The 23,694-nt window shown below is 44.6% G+C and overlaps 2 protein-coding genes across 3 annotated transcripts in view; both read left to right on the top strand.

Moving 5' to 3' along the window:
- The first annotated feature begins 824 nt into the window (after positions 1-824).
- nutf2 (nuclear transport factor 2) lies at positions 825-10,170 on the top strand. The gene is made up of 5 exons (XM_072386684.1): positions 825-911; positions 4,684-4,793; positions 7,361-7,432; positions 8,867-8,965; positions 9,286-10,170. Exons 2-5 carry the CDS (start codon positions 4,695-4,697, stop codon positions 9,397-9,399), a joined length of 384 nt encoding a protein of 127 aa, XP_072242785.1. The 5' UTR covers positions 825-911; positions 4,684-4,694; the 3' UTR covers positions 9,400-10,170.
- A 2,105-nt stretch (positions 10,171-12,275) lies between these two features.
- Positions 12,276-23,694, top strand: part of edc4 (enhancer of mRNA decapping 4) — a 33,551-nt gene continuing 22,132 nt past the window's right edge. The window contains exons 1-18 of one of the 2 annotated variants that reach the window (XM_072386686.1): positions 12,276-12,483; positions 15,316-15,475; positions 15,553-15,664; positions 15,928-16,027; positions 16,125-16,311; positions 16,582-16,729; positions 16,986-17,090; positions 18,548-18,660; positions 18,754-18,837; positions 18,925-19,020; positions 19,358-19,457; positions 19,548-19,728; positions 19,822-19,888; positions 20,443-20,546; positions 21,979-22,163; positions 22,576-22,655; positions 23,004-23,133; positions 23,216-23,511. In XM_072386686.1, the coding sequence (XP_072242787.1) occupies positions 12,396-12,483; positions 15,316-15,475; positions 15,553-15,664; positions 15,928-16,027; positions 16,125-16,311; positions 16,582-16,729; positions 16,986-17,090; positions 18,548-18,660; positions 18,754-18,837; positions 18,925-19,020; positions 19,358-19,457; positions 19,548-19,728; positions 19,822-19,888; positions 20,443-20,546; positions 21,979-22,163; positions 22,576-22,655; positions 23,004-23,133; positions 23,216-23,511 (2,336 nt within the window). In that variant the 5' untranslated portion in view covers positions 12,276-12,395. Of the gene's footprint in view, positions 12,484-15,315; positions 15,476-15,552; positions 15,665-15,927; positions 16,028-16,124; positions 16,312-16,581; positions 16,730-16,985; positions 17,091-18,547; positions 18,661-18,753; positions 18,838-18,924; positions 19,021-19,357; positions 19,458-19,547; positions 19,729-19,821; positions 19,889-20,442; positions 20,547-21,975; positions 22,164-22,575; positions 22,656-23,003; positions 23,134-23,215; positions 23,512-23,694 lie in introns of both variants that reach the window. The other variant, XM_072386685.1, reaches the window with a different exon arrangement.

The raw sequence follows: 23,694 nt of genomic DNA, 5'->3' as shown, positions 1-23,694 counted from the left end.
GCTTTGACAAACCTGTGGAACAAAACACTTCACACAGATGAGACAAAGACCCCATCTGTAGCCCAGAGAGGGGAGGTGGAGAGTACAGTAATAAAGTTGCACCAGGAATGCATTTGTGAGCCCAGAAGCCAGCGAGAAGAAAAAAAAAAAGATACTAAAAAGTAACTACATGTATCTGGAAACATGTTTTGACCCAGCTTAAAAGAAAATTTGAAGAACCTGGAACACAGAAAGCATGACTATGTAACCATAGCTGGGCCTGTGAAGGCTTTTCTAATAAGCAGTGCACATGATGTATGTTCAGCTTCTCTGCATTGTCATTTCAACACTGAGGATGCTCAGCTATGGAGAAAGAAAATATACTCAGAAACGAGACCACAATTTCACGATTATGATGGAACCAAGCCACATACAGTATGTTAACCATGACATTCACCGACTTTTCTAAACAAACTGAGTTTCCAACTTGTTTCCAGCATCTGCTGTTTTTGATTTGGTCAGCTTAAGTGTCTATTTCATTTATAAATGTAGTTTTTGATACGAACTATAAAATCTGTCTTTAATTTGAACTCCAGACTCATATTTCTTGAAAATAACATTTTGACATATTACATTTTTTCTATCTGCACTGTATACCACTATATCGTTGTGTACTTTACATGCTTTTGTAAATATGTATTTATATAATTATACATCTATAGATAAAGTTTAGATTTTTTTTAAATATAATTTGACTCATATGCAAATCACAAGCGTTAATATAGATTGTCCGGCAAACTTAAATATTCTTTAATAGAAAGACTACAATACCCACAATCCACCGGGCCACCTACGGCTTTGGTTGCGTGCTCACGTCGTTGAGAAGACATTGCACTGTGCCATCGTGCAGCTGGCCTTGGCGTTAGTGAGAGGTAAGTTTGCATTACTTGTTTTAAGAGAGCCTTCGTACGAAATAGTGAATGGAAACATGTGCGAAAACAAAAAGTACCAATTTAGTCTGACATTTGAACAAACTTAAAGCAGTAAAAGTAGTTAAATTGGCTGCTCCTCCTGCGTTTTTCGGCTAACGTCGGGCACGCCTATATGGGGTAGCTACTCCGGGGTTCCAGGGCTGTGCGCGTGGGCCCACAAGAGGCATCAGCACACAGAGACGGGATATTTTTAGAAAGCGGTGACACAGCTAAGGCCACCCAGCTGGCTTGCCAACGCCGGGACAAACAATTTATCTGACGTTTAACATTAGCCGGCGGGTAGTTATGCTAGGTTGTGTTAGCAAACAAATCAGCTCACAAGCTAGCAGCGGCTACATAGCCAACTAGCTAAACAAGATGAGCTTTGCCATTCATTAAGCTCACAAGCTTCTTTTCACCCTCCTGTCTACTGTTTACTCTGTTTATTCGGGTGTAATGTTCTTAAGTCCTTTTGGTTATCGTGGTAGGTCGTCCCGGTTTAACTGCTGTATGAGGCGCGCTCAGATTGTTCCAGTAGCAAACGTTATGAAGGAGCACGTGACTTGTGCTGTCAGTGTCGCCCCCGAGAGACCCGTTACAGGGTGGTCAGCAAAAAACGCACCGGCCATATTGGTTAAAGTGAAATCGGTGTTTTTATTCCTTCTCAGTGATGTAGTGTTGTTAAAAATATGCTTTGGTTTGTTTATTAAATTTTTTCCATATAAATAATGTAAAAAAATGTATCTGAAATTACGTTTTGCGGTACGGATTGTGCATTTAATTTCTGGCAACACTTTTCAAGAGATCAGCCAAACTTTTTAAACTTAGACTTTTTAAATGAGTATTTTCTTAGAAAGTTTAAATGACAAGATTTCAGGGAGTAGTTTCACTAAATTAGATACAAAAGCAATTAAGAGCACACAAAACAAAGCCTTCTACAGTTGGCTGAGAAACGGGTGGAAATCGGAAATAAATGGGAATGAAGTCAACTCAACATAGCTGACACTGGAGAGTGGTAGATGGGTGCTAAACATGCTGCACAGACATCAACCTGTCAGTTTAAAACTACTTTTCTGCATAATGAGTATCAGGAATGGTTTGAAGCTCCTGTTTAATCCAGAGAACCAGTTATTTTACATCAAAACTAGTTCTAGACTAGTATCAAGTCTGTGGTTTAAAAAAAAAAAAAAAAAAAAAAAAAAGCAGCTGCTCCATAGAGGCAAAGGAAGGCACTACCCTGACATTTCAGGGGGGAAAAGTTTGAATGATGAAATAAAGCTTCTATTATTCTGTGCATCTATTTATTGAAATTTTGCTCTGGTTACTTTTAAGATCTAGAATCAGAATTAATTTAATTGTCTGTCAGGATCAATTCTGTAAGTCTGACAATGTTAAAAAAGCAACTTAATGTTAGTTCATCTCATCGTGCAGCTGTTCGTGGTGACTCTATTAGGGTAGCCTCCTATAACTGATCCAGGGTACCACCAACAGATAAAGCAGGTCGTACAGTGATGCCTGTAAAAACTTGCATTTGAGTCAAAGTCCTGAAATTAATGCTGACTTTTCCTGTGGCGAGTGTCTCGGCGATTTTATTTGTTTAAAACAACTGAATGTGTTCACGGGCTGCACAATATCTCAAAAATGTATTATTGTCATACTATCAATAATTAGAACAAGCAAAGGTTTATTATCGAGGGCTGCATTCCACTTAGAGAAAGTTCCACCTTGGTGTTTGTTGGACAGTTAACCAGCCTGCACAGCCGCAGTAGTGGAACGCAGCCCTTAGTCATACACCTGAGTTTAGCACCACCTACCATTTATTGAAGTACCCTTTTATCTATTGCAAGTCATATTGTCATTGTAGTATTTTCCCAAGGTCGCGCTGCCCTTAAGTATACCGTAGTAACAAAACGCTTATGGTCATAACGGCTGATAAAGCTGGGAACTGGAGTTTGATTTGATAAAGCAGTTAAAACGAGGACTCCTACAGGTGTCTTTTGAGCCAGAATGTGACTATAAAGATCAGTTAAAGCTTCATTTGAGCCTTTTTTTAAAGTTGTGAATAGTCTGCTTAAACCAAAGAAGAAGAAAATAGAGCATTGCTGTGGGTTGGGAGCACCAGTGTAAATCCACAGTGTTGTGATTTTCCGTCTTAACTCTGCTGTGTGACAAGCGTAAATGGCCTGCAGTTTGGGTCTGTAAGAGCTGTATTACGCACTGTTTAGAGTGTTTAAAACTGCTCTGGGAAACTTATTTCAGTGTTGGAATGTTACCAGCTGATGTTCATCCAGTTTGCAGCAGGAGAGAAGATAAAATGAGATGATGGGTAGGTGGAGGAGCTGCTGCGACTGGACGTGTCGGACAGAGGGTGAGGTAATGGTGTGGCTGCAGCCTATAGCAACAAGAGCCCCCCCCCCCCCCCCCCCCCCCCCCCCTCCTCTGTTTTTATTAACCAACGTGGTTGTAGCTCAGTTCAAAGCTATTTTAAAGTTTTTACACCAGTAACCTACATTTGATTTTTAAACTAAATCACATCACATGGGTTGTTTTGTACATATTTTCATTAAAAAATAACACAGTTAAAGTTGCATTCCGAACCATAAGCTGCTGCTTTTTTCCCCAGACTTTGAGCACCGCGGCTTATGATAAGGTTCGGCTAATGTATGTTTTTTTTATGCCACCAAAAACATTTTGCCTGTAACATTAGACCAATAAAGTTAACGAATAGTTCACAGCGGTCCCATGAAACTGTACGATAAATCCAACACACTTACACTGCTAAATTATTGGTCATTTGTACTCTCCCTCGACGTGGAAAACAAAGGAAGAAATGCATATGATGCAGCTTTTAAATTAAAGGCGATCAATCTGAAATGAGATAGTGAGAGCGACAACGAAGAGACTGAAGTGGGTGACGAAGTTTTGAGGCTGTTCAATTCGGACACTGAAGAAGAAGACTTTGATGGTTTTATTGCGCAGCAGGAAGATGAAGAAGGCGATCAATGACTTTTCCTGGTTGGCTGCTGTCTTTTTTCTTCTTCTTACCAGCCGTGTTACAGCCCCTGTCTGGGGGAAAAAAGCATTCACGCCACGTATTTGTATGTTACCGATAGGTATTTAAGTTAAAACCAGCCGTGTTAAAGGCACTGTTCAGGGAAAAAAAGCATTTGCAGCATGTATTTGTTGATGTCACCTTATGCATTTAATTAAAAGTTAAAAAATCCTCACGTGTAACATCTCTCTGTGTAAATATCTGTTAAAACGTGGACACCAGCGGCTTATACAAGCACAAAATGGGTTTTCTTTTTAAAATGAGCGGCTGCTGCTTATATTCAGGTGCGCTCTACAGTCCCGAAGTTACGGTAACTACAGAGTTCAGTCCCTGCTCTGAACGGCCCTTCAGAGGGATCTCTCCAAAGGACCGACCCGACAGCAGTTTAACATGCGGCTGAAAAAAGCCCAGCTGAGGTCAGACAGAGCCGCCGGTGCCGTACACACCAAAAAACAAGAGACAAATCGTCACAGATGCTCCAGATGTTCAAGAGCCTTTAGAACAACCACAGTCCTCTTCAGATTGGTTAGAGATGCTAAATAAAAAGTGTTGAAGCCCGGTGATGGAGGTGGCACTAAATTAGAAGTAGAAGTTCCGGTTTGTGTGTTGTTTTCACCCCATGTTTGACTGCTCATCCACCTGGTCTGACCCGCTCGCCTCCACCTGCTCTGTGTGTTGCAGGGTGATTCAGGATGGGGGACCAGCCTCTGTGGGAGCAGATAGGATCCAGCTTCGTGCAGCACTACTACCAGATGTTTGACTCTGACAGATCACAACTCGGATCCATATACGTGGGTTTGACTTCCCTGCTTTGGACTTTAGTTTTCCCTTGAAGATCAGTCATCAGTGTCAGATGTTAAACAGTTCCCTCCGTAATGTTTTGGACAAAGTCCCATTTTCTGCTCCTCAGAGTAAAACTCTAAATCAAACAACTCAGACATGATTAAGTTCACATCCCAGACTTTAATTTAAAGTAATTTTCCTACTTTTCAGCTCCTCCACGTAGAAATTGCAACACTTTTTACACACAGTCCCCCTCATTTCAGCTCCATCATGTTTGGGACAAAGTAAAGGTGAGTACCTTAAAGCTAAGTTTCCTCTTTAGCATATAGAAGGCGTGCTCAGCTGGATCTGAATCAGCTGACTGGCTCGGCCATGTTTCAGCTCTGAGAAACTCTGCTGCTGCCTCAGCAGGATGTTTCGATCATTATCCTGTTGCAGGATGAAGCTCCGTCCAATGGGTTTGGAGGCATTTACTGGAGCAGATCAGATGTTTCCATCCAGCTCAGAGTTGATTGTGCAGCTGCCATCATCAGTGAAGATAAGTGAGCCAGAACCTGTGGCAGCCAGAACCTGTGGCAGCCAGAACCTGTGGCAGCCAGAACCTGTGGCAGCCAGAACCTGTGGCAGCCAGAACCTGTGGCAGCCAGAACCTGTGGCAGCCAGAACCTGTGGCAGCCAGAACCTGTGGCAGCCAGAACCTGTGGCAGCCAGAACCTGTGGCAGCCAGAACCTGTGGCAGCCAGAACCTGTGTTAGCCAGAACCTGTGTTAGCCAGAACCTGTGTTAGCCAGAACCTGTGTTAGCCAGAGCCTGTGGCAGCCAGAGCCTGTGGCAGCCAGAGCCTGTGGCAGCCAGAGCCTGTGGCAGCCAGAGCCTGTGGCAGCCAGAGCCTGTGGCAGCCAGAGCCTGTGGCAGCCAGAGCCTGTGGCAGCCAGAGCCTGTGGCAGCCAGAACCTGTGTTAGCCTGAGCCTGTGGCAGCCAGAACCTGTGTTAGCCAGAACCTGTGTTAGCCAGAACCTGTGTTAGCCAGAACCTGTGGCAGCCAGAGCCTGTGGCAGCCAGAACCTGTGGCAGCCAGAACCTGTGGCAGCCAGAACCTGTGTTAGCCAGAACCTGTGTTAGCCAGAACCTGTGTTAGCCAGAGCCTGTGTTAGCCAGAGCCTGTGTTAGCCAGAGCCTGTGTTAGCCAGAGCCTGTGTTAGCCAGAACCTGTGGCAGCCAGAGCCTGTGGCAGCCAGAGCCTGTGGCAGCCAGAGCCTGTGGCAGCCAGAGCCTGTGGCAGCCAGAGCCTGTGGCAGCCAGAGCCTGTGGCAGCCAGAGCCTGTGGCAGCCAGAGCCTGTGGCAGCCAGAGCCTGTGGCAGCCAGAGCCTGTGGCAGCCAGAGCCTGTGGCAGCCAGAGCCTGTGGCAGCCAGAGCCTGTGGCAGCCAGAGCCTGTGGCAGCCAGAACTTGTGGCAGCCAGAACCTGTGGCAGCCAGAACTTGTGGCAGCCAGAGCCTGTGGCAGCCAGAGCCTGTGGCAGCCAGAGCCTGTGGCAGCCAGAGCCTGTGGCAGCCAGAGCCTGTGGCAGCCAGAGCCTGTGGCAGCCAGAGCCTGTGTTAGCCAGAGCCTGTGTTAGCCAGAACCTGTGTTAGCAGAACCTGTGGCAGCCAGAACTTGTGGCAGCCAGAACCTGTGGCAGCCATCACACCCCCACCACCGTGCTCAACAGAGGAGCTTCCCTGCTTTGCATCTTTGGTGCTTCCTGTTGGTCTCCACACTTTCTTCCTGCCATCACTCTGATGCAGGTTCATCTTGGTCCGGTCCGTCCAGAACACCTTTTCCCAGAACTCTGCAGCTGCTTTAAATACTTTTTGGCAAACTGTGATGTGCCCATCCTGTTTCTGTGGCTAACTAGCATGTAGCAGTGGACAGTTGTCTCTGACCTGCCTCCTGAAGGCTGGTTCTGATCTGTTGGACGGGCCTTTGAGGATTCTTCTGTCTTCATTGGCCTACCAGAGCATTCCTTCTTCTTCATGATGCTCCAGACGGCTCATTTCAGTACTCCTACAGGTTTGACCCACGCCTCTGATGTTTTTCAGCTTCCTTGACTTTTCATGCTGAACAGCGACAGAAACGAGCCGAGGTATCTTCTCCCTGCACTGATGAAGCAGTGAAACACACCTGGAAGCCACCTGTCCCAAACATTACGGAGGGCTCTGTATTTGTTCAAATGTTAAGACGTTTCTTCCCTTTTCCCATATTCGATTGACTTATTTTGGTGAACTTTTAGTTTTTTTGTACTTTGTATAAATATAAATTATGATATCTCGCCGTTTACAGGCGGTAATATCACAGAACATTCACTGGAAAAGGTTGATTTTATGAACTGATTTCTTGCTTTGATCACAGTGTTTGAAGGCTTCAGGTTTCTCATTTACAGTTTGATGCATCACATTGTGTTTTATGTCCAGTTTGTGCTGTTAAAACACTTTAAGCCACCTCACATGGACTTTAAATGTCTGCATCTGTTATTTGCTTACAGCTGCAGATCACTGTCTGAAACCTGCTCCTTCTGTCTGTCCCTCCACACAGATCGATTCATCTTGCCTTACGTGGGAAGGACAGCCGTACCAAGGAAAAATAGCAATTGTCGAGAAACTCACTGTGAGTGGGGGGGTTAGTTACATGAAGCCATTTGTAATCATATAGCTCTTGTTTTTATTAGTTATGTTGCTGCAGGAACAGTTATTGTTCTGTTCAAGTTTTGAGTCGCCCCTCATTTCTTTATAAATGCTGCCAGAAAATAAGTGTATAGAATTATGGAATCATGGTCAAACATGAATATAAATCCAGAACCTGAGGCAGAAACAGAGTTTTTTTTATCAGTTCTCAGCAGCTTTAAAGTGAATATTTGGTCTGAGCTCCTTTATTCTCCAGCACAGCCTGAACCCTCTGAGACAAGCTTTCTGTCATTTCTTTAAGGAGTCTTCAGGAATAGTTCTCCAGGCTTCTTGAAGGACATCACAAAGCTCTTCTTTGGATGTGGGCTGCCTTTTGTTCCGTTCTCTGTCAGATGATCCCACACTGCTTCAATAATGTTGAGGTCCGGGCTCTGGGGAGGATTCATCCCTCCATAAGACCTGTTGCCACTGATTTTCAGTCCACTTCTTGTGTCATTTGGCACAGCTCAGCCTTTTCTCCCTGTTTCCCATCCTTAAGAATGGCTTCTTGACAGCCACCCTTCCATGGAGACCATTTCTGATGAGGCTTGGGCCAACAGTAGATGGATCAGCTGAAGGTCCAGATGCATCTCTCAGGTCCTGTCAGGTCACAGCTGGATTTTTTCCTCTTTCTTAAGGACATCACTTTCAGATCCTGTTCATCTGCTGGAGATAGTTTTTTAGGCCTGACACTTCTTCTTTTGTCCTCCACTTGTCCAGTTTCCTCAAATGTTTTAAGGACACACTGCACACCATGCTGAGATATGCCAAGTTTTCAGCTAATAGCTCTTTGGGAATCATCTTGTTGCTGCAGAAATCCTATTTTCTGTCTGTCAAACTGTGTTTTCTTTGCTGTTTTTCATAGATGCAGCTAAAGAAATGGGAACAAATGATGTGTCTTTGTGACAGGCTGCTGGTAACAAAGTGCCTAAAGATCCAATTTAAAATGGCTTCTTTGCTAAGTTGTCTGTTCTGTGTCGACACAACACTGGTTCATCCCTTGAGTTAGGAGCCTTTTTCCTGCCTGAATGCTTCATAGGTCAGAGTTGAATGGCTTAACAAAGAAAAAACACATTCCTCTGAAAATGCTCAGCTACAAGGACTGAAAATGAGGGAAAAAGCAGAAAATGTCCATGAAATGATTTTTAAAGACCTTCAAAAAGGCTGGCGCAATATTACTCCGGACCACTTTTAAAAAGTACATTAAAGTCTGGCTGCAAAATATAAAGAACTAAGGGTTGGATCAAGGCTTTATCTTCCATCTTTAAACACAGTTTACATGCACTTTCCCTCAATTTTAATGATACTTGTTCAAAGTGATGCCACTCTTTGATATATTTGAATTAATTCTCTTCTTGTATATCTTTTTGTGTCCCAGAGTCTCCCCTTCACAAAAATAGCGCATAGTATAACAGCCCAGGACCACCAGCCAACTCCAGACAGCTGCATCTTGAGTATGGTTGTAGGACAGCTAAAAGTGAGTACCTCCCGCTGCCGTTCATGGTTTCAGAGCATGTCAGGGTCACCGTCATTCTGCTGCACCCCGCCCTCCAACATCTGTCATAATTGGCCTGATTAGAGAACTAGTTTGGTTAGTGAACTCTTATTTCTTCCAGAACCCCCACCCTACTTGAAAGGGGGGCCAGCAACTCACAGCAGTCATGACGAGGGTGACATTATTTCCATTTTTTATTCTCAGACTTGGAAGAATTACGTGTCTGTGCCAATCCCCACAGCTGGTGAACTGAGTGGAGTGGATCACTTGTTCCTGATGCTTTTCTTTTTGTGTCTCTGCAGGCGGACGAGGACCCGATCATGGGCTTCCATCAGAGTTTCATCCTGAAGAACATTAACGATGCATGGGTGTGCACCAATGACATGTTCAGGCTGGCCATTCACAACTTTGGTTAACCTGCCTCCTCATGCTGGCGGGCAGGGGCGGCCATCGTGAAGGTTACTGTGAGACGAAGTATGGAGGGAGGGGAGGGAGGAGTTGATGGGGAGAAGAGGGAGCCCTCATCCCTCCCTCCTGCTGTCTCATGTGAGCCTGTTTGACAAGTAAACGCCGGATTCTAGATCTCAATCACTGAACCTCGTCCAGGTGGGTTTCCGACCAGCCCATCTTGTAGAAGTGCGACGCGTCGTCTTTGCTGAGAGCCGGCCGACCAATCAGACGCCCCTGTCTGCCACTCCGCTGATCTGCATGATGCTGGGAGCCCCTCATTTAAAATATGTACACTCAAGCCGCCAGAAGGACAAACCGCTGTTCGATGCCATTAACTCATGCTCTGCTCTGTGCTCTTTACTCTAACCCAATCTGCTGTCGACTCGGTTCTGTTAGCACTGTTGTTGACTGGTCTGTAGATCCATGTCCAGGTTCAGAGTCGGCCTCTTCAGTTCTGACTTGCTGTGTTGTCATTTGTTTTTAGATGCCACTCGTGTGTTTACTTAGCTTGACTTAGTGTGTTGAATTGAGTTTTATCCTCCTCTACAGTTAACTTTGCCATCATTCACTCTCTCTTGCCAGGTTTAGCTCTTGCAAACCAAAGGAAACTTGAGGACAAAGGTTGACCTTGATGTATTACTTTCTCTGATCCTGCATTTTCTCACTTTCACACACATGTCTGGCAGTTAACATGGACTACAGCCACGATACACAATAAAACCTGGACTTTTTCTTAATGGTGTGGTCTCTCCATATCATTTTCTGGCTTTATTGCTTCCCGGTTCCTCTGCTGTTGATTACTTTGCATTAAAACAGCATACAGGTGTTCTTTCCTGCTGCTTATGCTTGTTGAGAATATATGTGGGTGGCATAACTGCAGGAGCTCAAGTGCAGGTCTCTGGTGTGGCATCGACTCCATTCGTCGTCAGTCGGTTTCCTTAAGGGGGATTAGTTCACCACAGTAAGTTGCAGATATTAAAGGTTTAACGAGCAGGTTCCCCGACTTTTAAAGGGTCTGAAGCTCGTCATCTACAGCTGTGCTTATACAGTAAAAGATAAGTAATTAATCAGCCCAAAGCAGCTTCCAGTTTGTGTTGAACGTGACGTCCCAGATGAGTTTCTTTGTGTCGGATGTTTCACATGAAGCAGGAAGGTTCCTGTGTTCTTTATCACCAGAACCATTGCCTCATCAGAAGGTGCTGCTGTTCAGTTTGTGAATTACATCCGCTGAGGTTGTTGTAGGGGTCATAAAACCGGTCCGTGGAGGGTGTCTGAAGGCTGAAGACTTTGATTAAACTTTTTCAGTGACTTTCTTCATGTGTAGAAATGGGTCTAAAAACTTTTTTTTTACTGTTAAATGTATATCAAACCAAATGATGTGAAATAACATGAATGTTAGTTAAAAATGCTCAAATTTTCAGAAGATTGAACTATTACTTTACAGTAGATGTGATTGTTTGAAAAGATGTTCTTTTCTAAAACTTGCATCTGAGATGGTTTAAGGGGTGAAGTTCATCTACCAAGATTTAGGGCTTTGACTCTGTCACCAGGGGGCCTCAATGAGGGGTCATCGCCTGACCAAAGGAGGCGGAATATTCTTTACACTAAACCAGTCTGCTTCCAGTTGGACGTTTGTGTGGCAACGTGAATACATTTGCAATAAGATTTAGGTGCTTTTGTGTTGTGATGTTTTCCAGTGATACAAAATGAGTAAGAAACCCTAAAAATGTGATTTTTTTTTTATTAGCTGCTGCTTGTTAGAATTTGACATTTTAAGAGAATTTGTCCAAAGCAAATCAGAAATTTGTCTTTCAAGATGGATATTTGATGACATGCCACTGGAATGGTGTAAATAAGGGAATATAATCAGGCCATTACATATTTTTGGGGTGAAGGTATTTTTAGTTTATAGTTGAGTGTATTGTCAAGGACTGCTTGATTACATTTGGTTTCAGATAATGTAGTTTTAAGAAAGTGTTTTTGTTCATGGTGATTTGATCATTTTAAACCATATTCCCTCTTAACAAAAGGCTCAGATTAATAACATAGTTTACAGACTGACAGACGTGAATCTACGGTCCATTTAAAATGTAGGACATGTTATAGCCCGTTATGTTATTTTGAAGTTGTCCAAATGTAAGTTGTTTTTATGATCGAGGGATGTGTGACAATTTGATCGTTACATCCTGTATTTATGTTACGAGCTTTATTTCGAAACGAGACCGGAAGTAGTTATGTGGTTCCCCAGACATATATACGGTATATGTATATAGGTCTGTGGTTGCCCTGCTGAGATGAGATTAAAAATTAGTTGTCTGTCGGCCTCGTTAAACGCTCCGTGTAGTTCTTTGGGTTCTGCATAGTTTATAAATTCAAGCAGACTGTCGGTTACGCTGGTGGCCGCGGTGGGATGCCCTTTCACTGGATGCAAATCCGGAAGTATAAAGTTCTGTCAGTTAGATAGATAGATGTTTTAATGGGATGTCACTTTCAAATGTTCACACTGCCCACAAACAACTTACACAAAGTTATCTGATGATGACAACAACAAGAGAAATATTAATAGCAACAGTGCACGTGTGGTTACGTTTTTCTGAACCAAGTTTATAATAATAATCTAATCAGCATCCAGTAACTGAAACAGAAGTTGCAGATTATGAGGAAAGTAGTGAAAGTACCACAAAATAAAAGCTAAATACAATTTAAAAAATGTTTAAAAAGAGAGAAATATAATATAAAAATCCCCACAACCCTGTATTTATGAAATCATTGTGTTCGGTGTCTGATGGTTTGTGGAGTGGAGGTAGGAACCAATCATCCGACACAATGACAGCTCGGAACTCACGGCGCGGACAAAACGGAAGTTTAGACGGTTGCTCTGGGTGAATAGTGACCACACAGCTTCGCAAAGAACTATTATTTCTCCCCTTTAAACTAACCCAGTGTCCCCTTTCCCTCACCCATGGCGTCAAATTCTAATATAGATATCGAGGGAGCGACGCAGCATCTCCGAGACATCCTCAAGCTCGACCGTCCCGGGAGCAGCGCCGGTAAGTGGGGCCGGGAATAAAAAGCGGCTGCGCTGGTTTAGGCCGCGGAGGCTAATGGGATGCTAGCTGGCTACACTGATTTCTAATGCTGCGGTATGCTAACTGTATCGGAGCAAAGTTAGCTCAGCAGCAGTTTTAAAGCCCGCTTACAAAATAACCCGCTTGGAAGAACAGTTTGAATGTCAGTGAATTGATACGCTGCTATTCACATTTATTTTTTAACGAAAAGTTTCCACATTTGGGTCTGATTGCGTCGTCCTCGATGTTAGCGAGGTTATGAGCTAGCTAACGTCCCAGTCCATTTTCTGGTGTAGACAAGCTGTCTCGTCTGCTGCCAGGCGGAGGGAAAGTCGGACTATTTTTAGTTTATTTTGAATTATCTCTGCGCTATCGACTATTTAGACTCTTAAGCAATAGTTTTTAGTGTATGTTTGACTCGCTTTTGTGGAAATTGTTTTGGGAATCTGTGATTCGTTCGTGCCCTCATAAACTGCGTAGAAGGTCGGTCTTCATGGCTACTTTGAATGAATCTTTTCTCGTTTGTTTGTGGCACCTTCAGCTGTAAATACGTGCTGTCCAAAGCACTGTAACAACAATATTGTCCTGTTTGGGGAAGTTTTTAAAAAGAAAACCCACATGTGATCAAGTTTAGATTCTCTTTTGTTGTGAACAAGATCGTAGGCTTTGTTTGAAAAGCGATGGCTGAATTTGAGTCACTTCCACCTCATGTTCTATGTTCTGATGAATTTTTAGCCTATGATCGAGACGTCTTAAATAACGTAGAGAATTCAAGCATCAGTTGATGATCCATAATATAACAGCAAAACTTTAAATGCATGTCGAACATCACACACATTCTGGTGTTTTTGGTGATTTGCTTTTTCAGAATAGTGTTGATAAAGCTGACCAAAAGCAAGATTATAGGATTCTGGCTATAAATAAACCCAAACATTGATCAAAGGTTATTTCAGCTCTCTAAGATAAGCTGCTTTCCAGCATCAACAATAAGAACAATACCAGCAGTGGCTCACTACCTGCTGGACCGGATCTGACTCGGTGTTTATGGTTTATTGTCGTAGATGTGACCTGATAAGTCAAATCTATCACCTGTTATCCAGTGGACAAAATTAACAAAAGAAACAACAACAATTATTTAATTTAAGAGGGTAAAAGTCCTGGATTGGAGGTCGAAGGAAGTGGCAGCAGTCCAGCAAACGGGACTGGCATCCTGGATCAGTTCCATCTAAACTAACTTCTTTTACATCTTACATTTGTTTTCATGCGCTGTTTGGTTAAGCTTTGGATGGACAAATAGGAGAAAGAAGCTTTATTTGTTAGAAATGCACAGATTCTAACCTGCCGAGTGATGACTCCTAATTGACTCATGGTTGGTGTCCTGATATTTATCTGCAGGAACAATGATGTAATTTAAAACATATTTCTGGGTTTACATGTGCACCTGTGGTGAGTAAAAGTGCACAAACTGAGGGTTCTAAGTTCTGCAACTGGACCCAAAGCTCTGGTTCTGCAGATGTTTTCCAAACACTGGATTGGCAAGAAAAGAAATCCTTAAATGAACCCCAGGAAACAGATTTCGTACTGGCAGCAGCATGTGGTCGGAGAAGTCGGGTCTCAGGACCTTCTCGATGTGTCCCGCCTGCATTAATGTGCTGGGTCCATCCACCTGAGGTCAGCTCATGTGCTGTTCCGCAGGTTTATCAGACTTAATCATGTTATTGTAATTCTATGTAATGGGATCGTGTCTGCATCGCTGTCTTCACTTACTTTTCTTTAAACAGCTGTTTGAAACCAACAGAAATGTCATATTTCTCGTTGTGGCTCTTTTCTGCTTTACACACATCTGGAATCTGTTGTTCTTATTGAGCCTAAAGTGCAAACACATTTCTGATAATGGCGGCTATTCTCTTACAGAATTAGAAGGCTTAAATGCTTAAAGATGAAGTTGGCCAAATCACGACATGCAGGCATTTGCACGATCTACCTTTCAGATTATTAATTAGATTATTAATGCACCTTGGTGTCTGACATTATTTTCAGTAACACAAATTTAAGCTGAACAATGTATAGAAGAACAGTAATATTAACTTAGTTTAGTGTGTAAATAATGGTTCACCTGCTGGCATGGGTGCTGGGGGGTTTTATTTGATCAATACTGTGACATTTTCTGATCAAACCCTTCTGTTAAGCCCTTTGGAGAGGATTCATTCCCAGTTTAATAATAAAAGTTTTGCCTTTCTCCTGAACTCTGTTTCTTGGAGGCGTTTCACGTAGCTTGTAAAGTTATTAGATATTTAGTAGTTGTTAGATGACCCTCATCACAGCTTTTTATGTGAGCTGAATATCTGTATCATTATTACTTTGGACAGTGCTCAGATGGCTGTGACCTGATGCTTGCAGGCTTTCCCCCTTGTCTTTCCTGATAAATAACACTGAGTTTCTGTTAAAGTTCCACACACACACATTAGTGGCTGTATGCTCAGCAGAAAGTGACAGAAGTATTAATCACAAATGTTTATTGTGAAAACATGAATGAGCTCGATCATTGTTTGGAAGAGAATGTGTGAAGAGCTGCTTTTTAGATGACATGCAGGTATTCAGAGGGACTCTTTTGACGTGTAATTTGTGTCTAAAGATCACTTAAATGAGAATATTAAAGCATTGAAGGTTTACGAGGTTCCCACACTGCATTTGCTTTTGAGTTCTAGTTCTTTTGTGCATAACTTGGTGTATATGATTAGAATTCAGACGCTGTATTACAGTCTTCAGCGTTTGTCTTCGTCTCTCAGGATAAACTTTCAATGTCTTCCTCAGATGCACAGTCGAGTGACGCTCAGAGGAAGCCGTCTTTCAATGGAGAGCTGAACGGGTTACTGGGAGCCGGCCTGTTAGGCACCACCGATCGATCGAACATGTCGGACTCCACCAGACCCATCTCCACAGACCTGAGCGCTGCTGAGGAGAAACAGACGATGTGAGTGTGTCACTTTACCGCCGTTGCAGAGCGGTGTGTTTGTCAGGTTTAAAGACCCCGGTGTGCTGTGTTTTCAGCTGTCTGACTGGAGATGATGGCTCCACCTGCATCCCCATCACTTCCAGCAGCGTGGAGGTTGTAGCGAGTCAGGACTCCAGCATCAACAGCAAGGCCCGGGGCAGCAGCAAGGTGTGGAACTAAACTATGAGGAGTTTAATCGGAAGCTTTCGGATCAATTCAAAAGCTGTGATGACTCAGCATGGTGTCATGAGTCGGGCTTTGTCACTAAACCTGTTTTAAAGATTCCAGCTTTCATTGTCAAACATTTCAGAGAATGATTATTTTTACTGAAAAAATGATCCTTTCGTAGCATTATTTTGGCTTTCTTTGGCTCCATCATGTGCTCATGATGATGAAAAGTGTTTTTAATGTTGAATTTACTTTTCATTCAGGTGAAGATTCAACCTGTCGCCAAATATGACTGGGAGCACAAGTATTACTACGGCAGGCTGATAGCTGTGTCCAACTCCTTCTTGGCCTACGCCATCAGAGGTGAGACAGCCGGTGAACATCAAATATATGCCATCAAATCTCAAGAATTCACTTCTGTAAAAGGATGTAGGAGGTCATCTTCATCTTCTTCCCTCAGGAGCCAACAACCACGCGATGGTTCGGGTCCTGAGTTTGGATTTTAATGAGCGCTCCCTGCTGAAGGGATTCACCGGCGCTGTCACAGACCTGGCGTTTGCCCACATCGACTCCTCGCTGTTGGGCTGTGTAGATGAAGCAGGAAACCTGATGGTTTGGCAGCTCACCTGTACTGGCAGCAAGATACTGTATCCAGACATGATGTAGAAGCCGAGGAAAGTGTGTGGGCGGATGCAGCTACACTGTGTGTGGAGAATGGATGGAACGGCTTGTGCTTGCAGTGTTTTGTTCACATCACATCTGTCTCTCGCCAGATGCAAAAAAACAAAACACTTTGTGCATCTCGGTCTAATATGCGTAAACCTTTGATCTTCCTGCTTCTGTGATGGGAAGGACCGAGGCAGATCCTCCAGGAGCTGATGTTTCTTCTGACTTTCCTTAACCCAAGTTCCTTACAGAGATCAGATAGTGGTGCACATCCAGCGGCCGGAAGACACGCCCCTAAACTCCCACCGCCGCCTCATCTGGTCCCCGGTCATCCTGGATGACAATGAGGACAACCAGGATGATACCAGCCAGACTTTAGCTCTTCTACACGAAGACAGGGTATCTATGTTTGACACGGAAACGTTTGTCCCAGCTAGTAAGAAAAATCAAGTAAACGAGAAACACTAAAACCCTGAAGATGGGTCTCTGTACAACAGAAGAAAAGTAGGATCAACATACTGTTTCTTCAGTCCATAAAGTGTAAAACTGCAGCTTAATGAACCCTCTTGAACAACCCTGTAGATAAGATAAAAGAAGGTTTATGAACATAAAGAAGTTATTGATAAAACTACTGATTTTTATTCTTCTCGTCCAGGCTGAAGTGTTGGAGTTTGAATTCCTCAGAGCGAACATCAGCAGCTGGCCCGTTGATGCCACAGAACTCAAAGAAGGACTGATCACGGTCAAAGGCCACACCGGGGTAAGACTGCAGAATGTCTTCTGTGAAAAACGGATTATTCTTTCTGTTCTGATCAAACTGAACTTTGAAATGAACGTGCTTTGTATCGGTCCTTTAGAAATACGCACTTTTCATGTGCTCCCACAAGCTTTCGGCTCTTTTTGAAATAGAAGGTGAGGGTTTTGTCGGTCTTTGCTGGCCTCTCGGTTGATAATAGCTTGCCTGTTTGGAATGTGATTCTTAAATATCGGTGACACAGATGCATATCAGGGTCTCAGATGCATATCAGTGTCTTGCATCTTCTCATTACTACATCATCATCGAAGCTGTCGCTGTACTTGGGTTATGCCCACGAGTCAGTGACTGTTTGACCGGTTCAGAGTGAATTTAAGGGTTTTCTCTTTACAAGCTTCTCAAAAGTAAAGAGAGGAGAGCCAGACAGAAATTCATTGCCATAGCTGTATTCCTTCTGTCTAACTCTCTCATCAATAGATAATAAGTTTGTGACAGCAGCTTTTAGTCCAAGGTCTTCAACGGCTGGTGATGCTCGGCTCCTAAAGGAGACACAGATTTAGTGGCTTTTCTCTCCGAGCTGGAGGGCGAACGTCACCTCGTTATGTTCATGCGTTTAGCAGACTCTTTCATCCAGAGCGACTTACAAATGAGGATATGACATTACAGCTAATGTCAAAGCTAACAGTAAGCTACAAAGAAGGAAAACCACCAGTCAGACTCTGTCAGAGGTGACAGCACAGGCACAGAGGGAATACAGGCTAGGAGATGCTCTCTGAGGTCTGTAAGAGTTTCTTCTGTCCTGGTAGCTCTCGGTGGCTCATTCCACCATCGTAGAATGATGCATGAAAAGAGTCTGGATTGTCTTGAGCGTGGTGTAGGCGCTGCTACAATCCTGTGATCACCAGAGTAACCCAGTTGTGACGTAAGCCTTTGTGAGAGCATTCGAGTAGATGGGAGCCGTTCCATTAAGCTCTTTGTAGCTAACAGCAGGGACTTGAACCTGATGTGGGCGGCTAAGGGCAGCCAGAGGAGTTCAATGAACAGAGGGGGGACGTGTGCTGTTTTAGGCTGATCCAAGACCAGACGCACCGCCGCGTTCTGGACCATCTGCAGAGGTTTGACAGCACGGGCTGGGAGGGCGTTGCCGTTGTCATGGTGTTAGATGACCATGGCCTGCACCAGGAGCTGGGTGGCGTGTTACTCCCAGCTGATAAACTGGGACATCAAGAATGATCAGTTAACAAACCTACGGTTGGATTTTTTCAGGTTACACACTGATTATGTTCTGTTTGATCGTGTGGCAGATAGAAAGTTAAAGTGTTGCTCTTGTGTTGCTCAGGCTTGGTTTGACTGCTGCTTCCTGCCTGGAAGAGTCCTTGCAGCGACGTGTGCTCGTTGCTTTGGGTTAGTTGTGGAGCTCCTTCGCTGTAATAACCATTTGAATTGCTTAATATCTGTTCCAGCGTGTCAGTGAAGGTGTGCTGTCTCCTGATGGAACCGTGTTAACTACAGCGAGCCATGACGGGTACATCAAGTTCTGGCAGATTTACATGGACGCTGGGCAGGATAAACCCAGGTGAGCTGCTAACACAAGAGCACTTTAAAGTGTGTATTTTCCCACTCTTTAGTTTTTCTCTTCACGTCTCTTCCTTTATGCTCCCTCCTCCAGATGTCTCCATGAGTTGCAGCCTCACGGAGGACGCCCCCTCTCCTGCCTTCTGTTCTGTGATAACCACAAGAGGCAGGACCCGGAGTCAGTACACGCGTGTAAACACGGCACGTTGTGAGAATACGACTGAGGCGCTGGTTGATTTTTACCCATCTGCTGCTGCTCTTTCAGGGTTCCTTTTTGGAGGTTCCTGATAACGGGAGCAGATCAGAACCAGGAGCTGAAGATGTGGTGCACTGTCACCTGGAACTGTTTACAGACCATCAGGTTATTCCAGCATTTTAACTTCTGGAGCTTTGATCTTAGCAGAACTCTTTAGGATGCAACACGGGCAGCTGAGAGCAGCTGAGTCATGCTGGAGATTCTGTACACTTCTGTTTAAATCTTTATTTCCACAATACAAAAGATATTTATCAGTAAACATTCAAATAATTCCCACATCTGCACGTAAACCCGAGTACGAACCACAGAGACTCGGGTAGAGTAGAGCTGAGCATCGTGGTGATGAAGGTCGCTGCCGTTCTCCCCGACCAGGCCTGACACCTTTTCATTTCCATTCAACACGACACAGATGTATTCATTATGGAGTGTTTTCCTGTCCTAGGTTCTCTCCGGATCCGTTCAATTCATCGACTCTGCCGAGTCTCAAGGCCAGTTTGGATCTCTCCGCTGAATATTTGATCCTCACCGACGTACAGAGGAAGGTGAGCGCAGAGATATTTGCAGTCTTCACCCCAAAGGGAGAATTATTCCTGAAAATGCTTCTTTTCGTGCTTTAACGCTGCGCTCGCCAGGTGCTCTACGTGATGGAGCTTCGGCAGGACCACGAGAAAGGAAAGGCCAGTTTCACGGCGGTGTCGGAGTTCCTGCTCACGCACCCCGTGCTCAGCTTCGGCGTCCGGGACGTCACCCACAGCCGGCTGAGGCACACCGAGGTCCTCCCCGCAGAGGAGGAAAGCGAGAGTCTGACGACAGGTGCTCATGCGTGTGCACATGCACGCCCACACCGTCGACCATAATATGCAAAGCAGGCGTTGAATATATAATGAAACGTGTTCTGTTCTCCAGAGGGCACTCCAGGACCCACGGAGTCCAAATCTGGGATCCAGATTAAACTCTACTGTGTCCACACCAAGTAGGTTTTTGTGTCTGAAGTCAGTGTGAAACTCTGATTGAGTGGGACTCCTTATTGTCTGTGATAAACTGTTCAAAGAGTCGGGTCTTTGGCGAATGTTCAGTTTCTCTTCTCCACCCTGGGGTGTGATGTTGAAGTTCAGCTCACTGAATGAGATGTTTTCAGAGCTAAAGAGACAGGATTGTGAGTTTTTGAATCCAATAAATGCTCACAGGCACAGTGATTTATCTTTTTTCCTCTCTCCAATGATGACGTGATATAGTGGAACTTATTTAAACTTAAACTTGCTGCACAGATTGAAAATGTACCTCTCTCTTATTGAGTTGGAGTAGATTAGTCCTTCCTTTCAACCCCAAACAGTTACCAGTAAAAAAGAGTGCTGCCGTTAGGCTCACAGTAAGCTCTCTCACACACTAACTCCAACCCAGTGTGTGTCACAGCGGTCATCCAGCAGTTCACCGTGATGAAGGATGGGACTTTCTCACCAGTTTGCTTTGTGCTCCAGAACTTCAGAAGACTGGTTCTGAATGAGTTTTGCATGTGTGTGTTTTCAGGAGTTTGCAGGATGTCCAGATCTGGTTTCAGCCCAACTCTGAATCCAACGTTGGCTCCAACTCAGCAGGCTTTCTCCCCCATTCTGACTCTCAGGATGGCTTCGGTAAGTTAGCGGTTTAAAGCGAAGGCTGGACGAGGTCAGTGTTAACGGTGATTTAAAGCACAGATCCAGTTCGACCTGTTCAGCTCCACCACAGTTCCTGACTGATAAAATTATCATATTATGCTGTTTGTTTCCATTACTTCTGTCTTTTAAAGCTTTTTGGGAATCTTAAAGGCCTCATTCCCTCCCACAGAGGTTACTGCTCCTTAAAGGGGAACGCCGGTATTTTTAAACCTGGACCTTATTTCTGGCATGAAATACGTTCATCTGCTCACCGAGAACAGTTTGGTGAAAGTCGGCGTCCTTCGGAAGATATTTAGATAACTGGAGATCCATATAACGGAGTGAACGGGGCTTAGAGGATGCAGCCTCTAAATAAGGCATTATCTGTCTTTATTTCACCAATACTTTAAGAAGAATGAATGAATGAACGTGTCCTATAGCTCTGTTAGCTCATAGCTGCTGTGTTGTTGTTATTGGCGGCTATCGGGGGGCTTATAGAGGCTTTCTACACACTCAGCTACTGGGATGACGTCATCGACCCGCCGCTGCAGCACAGTTTATTCACTCCGTGCTCTGTGACAGTCGGCTAACTTCACACAGAGTTTGCTGCTGATAATTTTGTGCAACATGGCAGGATATTTATCAGATTTTGACGACGTGGACGAAGACTTTGAGTAAGATGGACGTTCTTACCGGAGTGAATGAGTAGATGAACGTATTTCATGCCAGAAACCAGGTCCAGGTTTAACTGCCCGAACGCCCTGTTCGTTGACCAGCATTTTTCTCCCTTCACTGTATGACATCACCCTGAAACACACCCGCGTAATGCCCTCCTCAAACAAAGAATGAGCAGCTGCCTCACGCTCTACTATTTATAACAACAAGCAGGCCAATCGCAGCAGATGGGTGATTGTTGGGAGCTAAAATAAGCAGAAAGTGAAAACTTAGACTTTAACTTCATGTTCCCCAAAGGTGGGAACACACCGTGACAGACTTTACAGACAATCCCACCGTGACACATAACACCCGGCAGCACATTATGGGAGTTAACGGAGCCTGTTATTGAGCGTGGCTTCGATAGCTGGGACTCAGCTCTCTCCAAACGTTTTCTCATTTTCAAAGTCTTATATCTTCGCCCTGAGGGAAGCACTATAAGGCAGTGGTTGAGTGACCGTGTGATGTCCTGTTGTGAGTTTGGACCGGCTGCTGACGCACAATGCACCTGCTCAGCCTGTTGAGTTGGAAGGTGTCCCACTGATTAACATTTCAACCCACAGACTTGGATTACCCAAAATGAAAGTATGAACCTGTAAATGAGCCTGAAACGGGTTCTTCTGAGTTCCATTGTGCCAAATGACAGTAAATATTGTAATTGTGTGGCATGCAGCTTCTTACTCCCGGTTCTCTTTGTATGCTGTGATTCCAGCAGGATTTTCAGACCACCTCACTGACCAGAGCTCTGACAAGGAATCTGGAAGTGGCTCGCAGACCGACCTGAGGAAGATCCCATCGCTTCCCGCTCCGTCTGACTTCCTGTCGAACTCTGGCGCCAGCAGCGGCCCGATGCCCAAACTGATGACCCCCGATGCCTTCATGACACCAACAAGCACTTCGGTAAAGACTTTTTTTCATCGTCTCTCTGGAGTGAGCTTCAGGAAGTGTCGTTTTGCCAATGAGTAACATGTTTGTTGAGTGTTAGAAGCAACACAACAGACTGTTCATAGAGACCCTGTACAAAGTAAAGTCCTACTTTCAGGGTGGAGACGAATGTTTGTCACTGTGTGATTATACATGACAAAAACAGGTAACGCTATTGATGATACTTTCAAAAGCTAATGAGGTTCTGCTTCATGTGAGTCTTTGGTATTTGACCCGTTTTAATCTAATAGATGACATTTTAAAATCTATTTCTGGAATTGTGAAGCACTTTGGTCAATCTCGGGTTGCTGTAAGGTGCTGTATAAATAAATGTTGATTGATTGACATGATGTTTGTTCTCTGAACGTCACTTTTTGACACCCTTCAGGTACCGGCGTCTCCAGGCAGCAGCGCCAGCAGCCTGACCATTATAACAGCTATCAGCAGCAACTCGGACTCAACTAACAGGTGAGAAAAGACGGTTAAAGAAGTTATTCATAGAGCAAAGCTGTGAGAAGAGAGCGGCACATGTGATGCGAAGCCTTTTTAAATGCTACGCCTCCTCGCTGCTGGATCACTCAGATCTCTCCAGGTGCACAGACTTTTCAGGAAGTTGTTAATTACTGATAAGCTGCTCTATTGCAAGCTCATATGTTTAGCTGCTGATTAGGGTTGTAAGGATGAACTTCTTTTACGTTCATAGGCAGGACCTCAGTTAAATTTGTGGGTCAGCATCATTAAAACGCTGGTCGTTTTGTGAGGAAGAGATACTCCTACACACTGTGTTTGTTTGTGGTGTCTTTTTCCTCCGTGCAGAGCCATGGACGACGTCAGTCAGAGTCCCAGCAGAGCAGATAACAGCGGCAGCAGTCTGGGGCTCTCCACCTCCACCAGCAGCCCAAGAGCTGCTTCTGCTGTGCTGCTGCCTGGACTCGATAACGTACCAGTAAGATCCGACACACACCCCCACCAGCTGCTCGTCTCCTCAGCTCGACTTGTTCCAGGACGCTTCTGCTCTCCTTCTACAGGTTTTGACATCCCCGAGTGGTCCTCTGGCCCTCGACAGCTCTCAGATTCTGGATTCCCCCCTGCTGCCGCCTCTGGCCTCTCCGACCCGGGCCCGCTCCCCTGACGTAATCTCCTCGGCCTCCACAGCCATGTCCCAGGACATGCCGGAGATTGCATCGCAGACCCTGCAGCTTCAGCGCAGTCTTGTCCCCAGCCTGGAAGCCTTGCCTCTGTCGGCCCTCCAGACGGACAGTATGGCCTCTGCGGCCTCTGCTCTGCACCTGCTGACCTCCCCACGCACCGTCAACAACAACAGGTACAGGCAAAGGTTGAGTATCGGGACGTGTTGAATCCCGGCATTGCTGGCTTGTCTCTTCTTCCTGTGGTTCAGCTCTTTCTTTAGTTTGTCGTTGAATTGTCTTCTCAGACACACACTTAATAAAATAAGCTCAGTCATAAGCTGCCATCTAAAGTGAAGCCTTTTTAAGAACCCACGAGT

This window comes from Leuresthes tenuis, unplaced genomic scaffold (assembly GCF_036924035.1).
Source record: "Leuresthes tenuis unplaced genomic scaffold, fLeuTen1.0.hap1 SCAF_5, whole genome shotgun sequence".
NCBI classification, from domain to species: Eukaryota; Metazoa; Chordata; class Actinopteri; order Atheriniformes; family Atherinopsidae; genus Leuresthes; species Leuresthes tenuis.
Note: the sequence above shows the minus strand (reverse complement) of the source record. Positions and strands in the feature narration are given on the sequence as shown.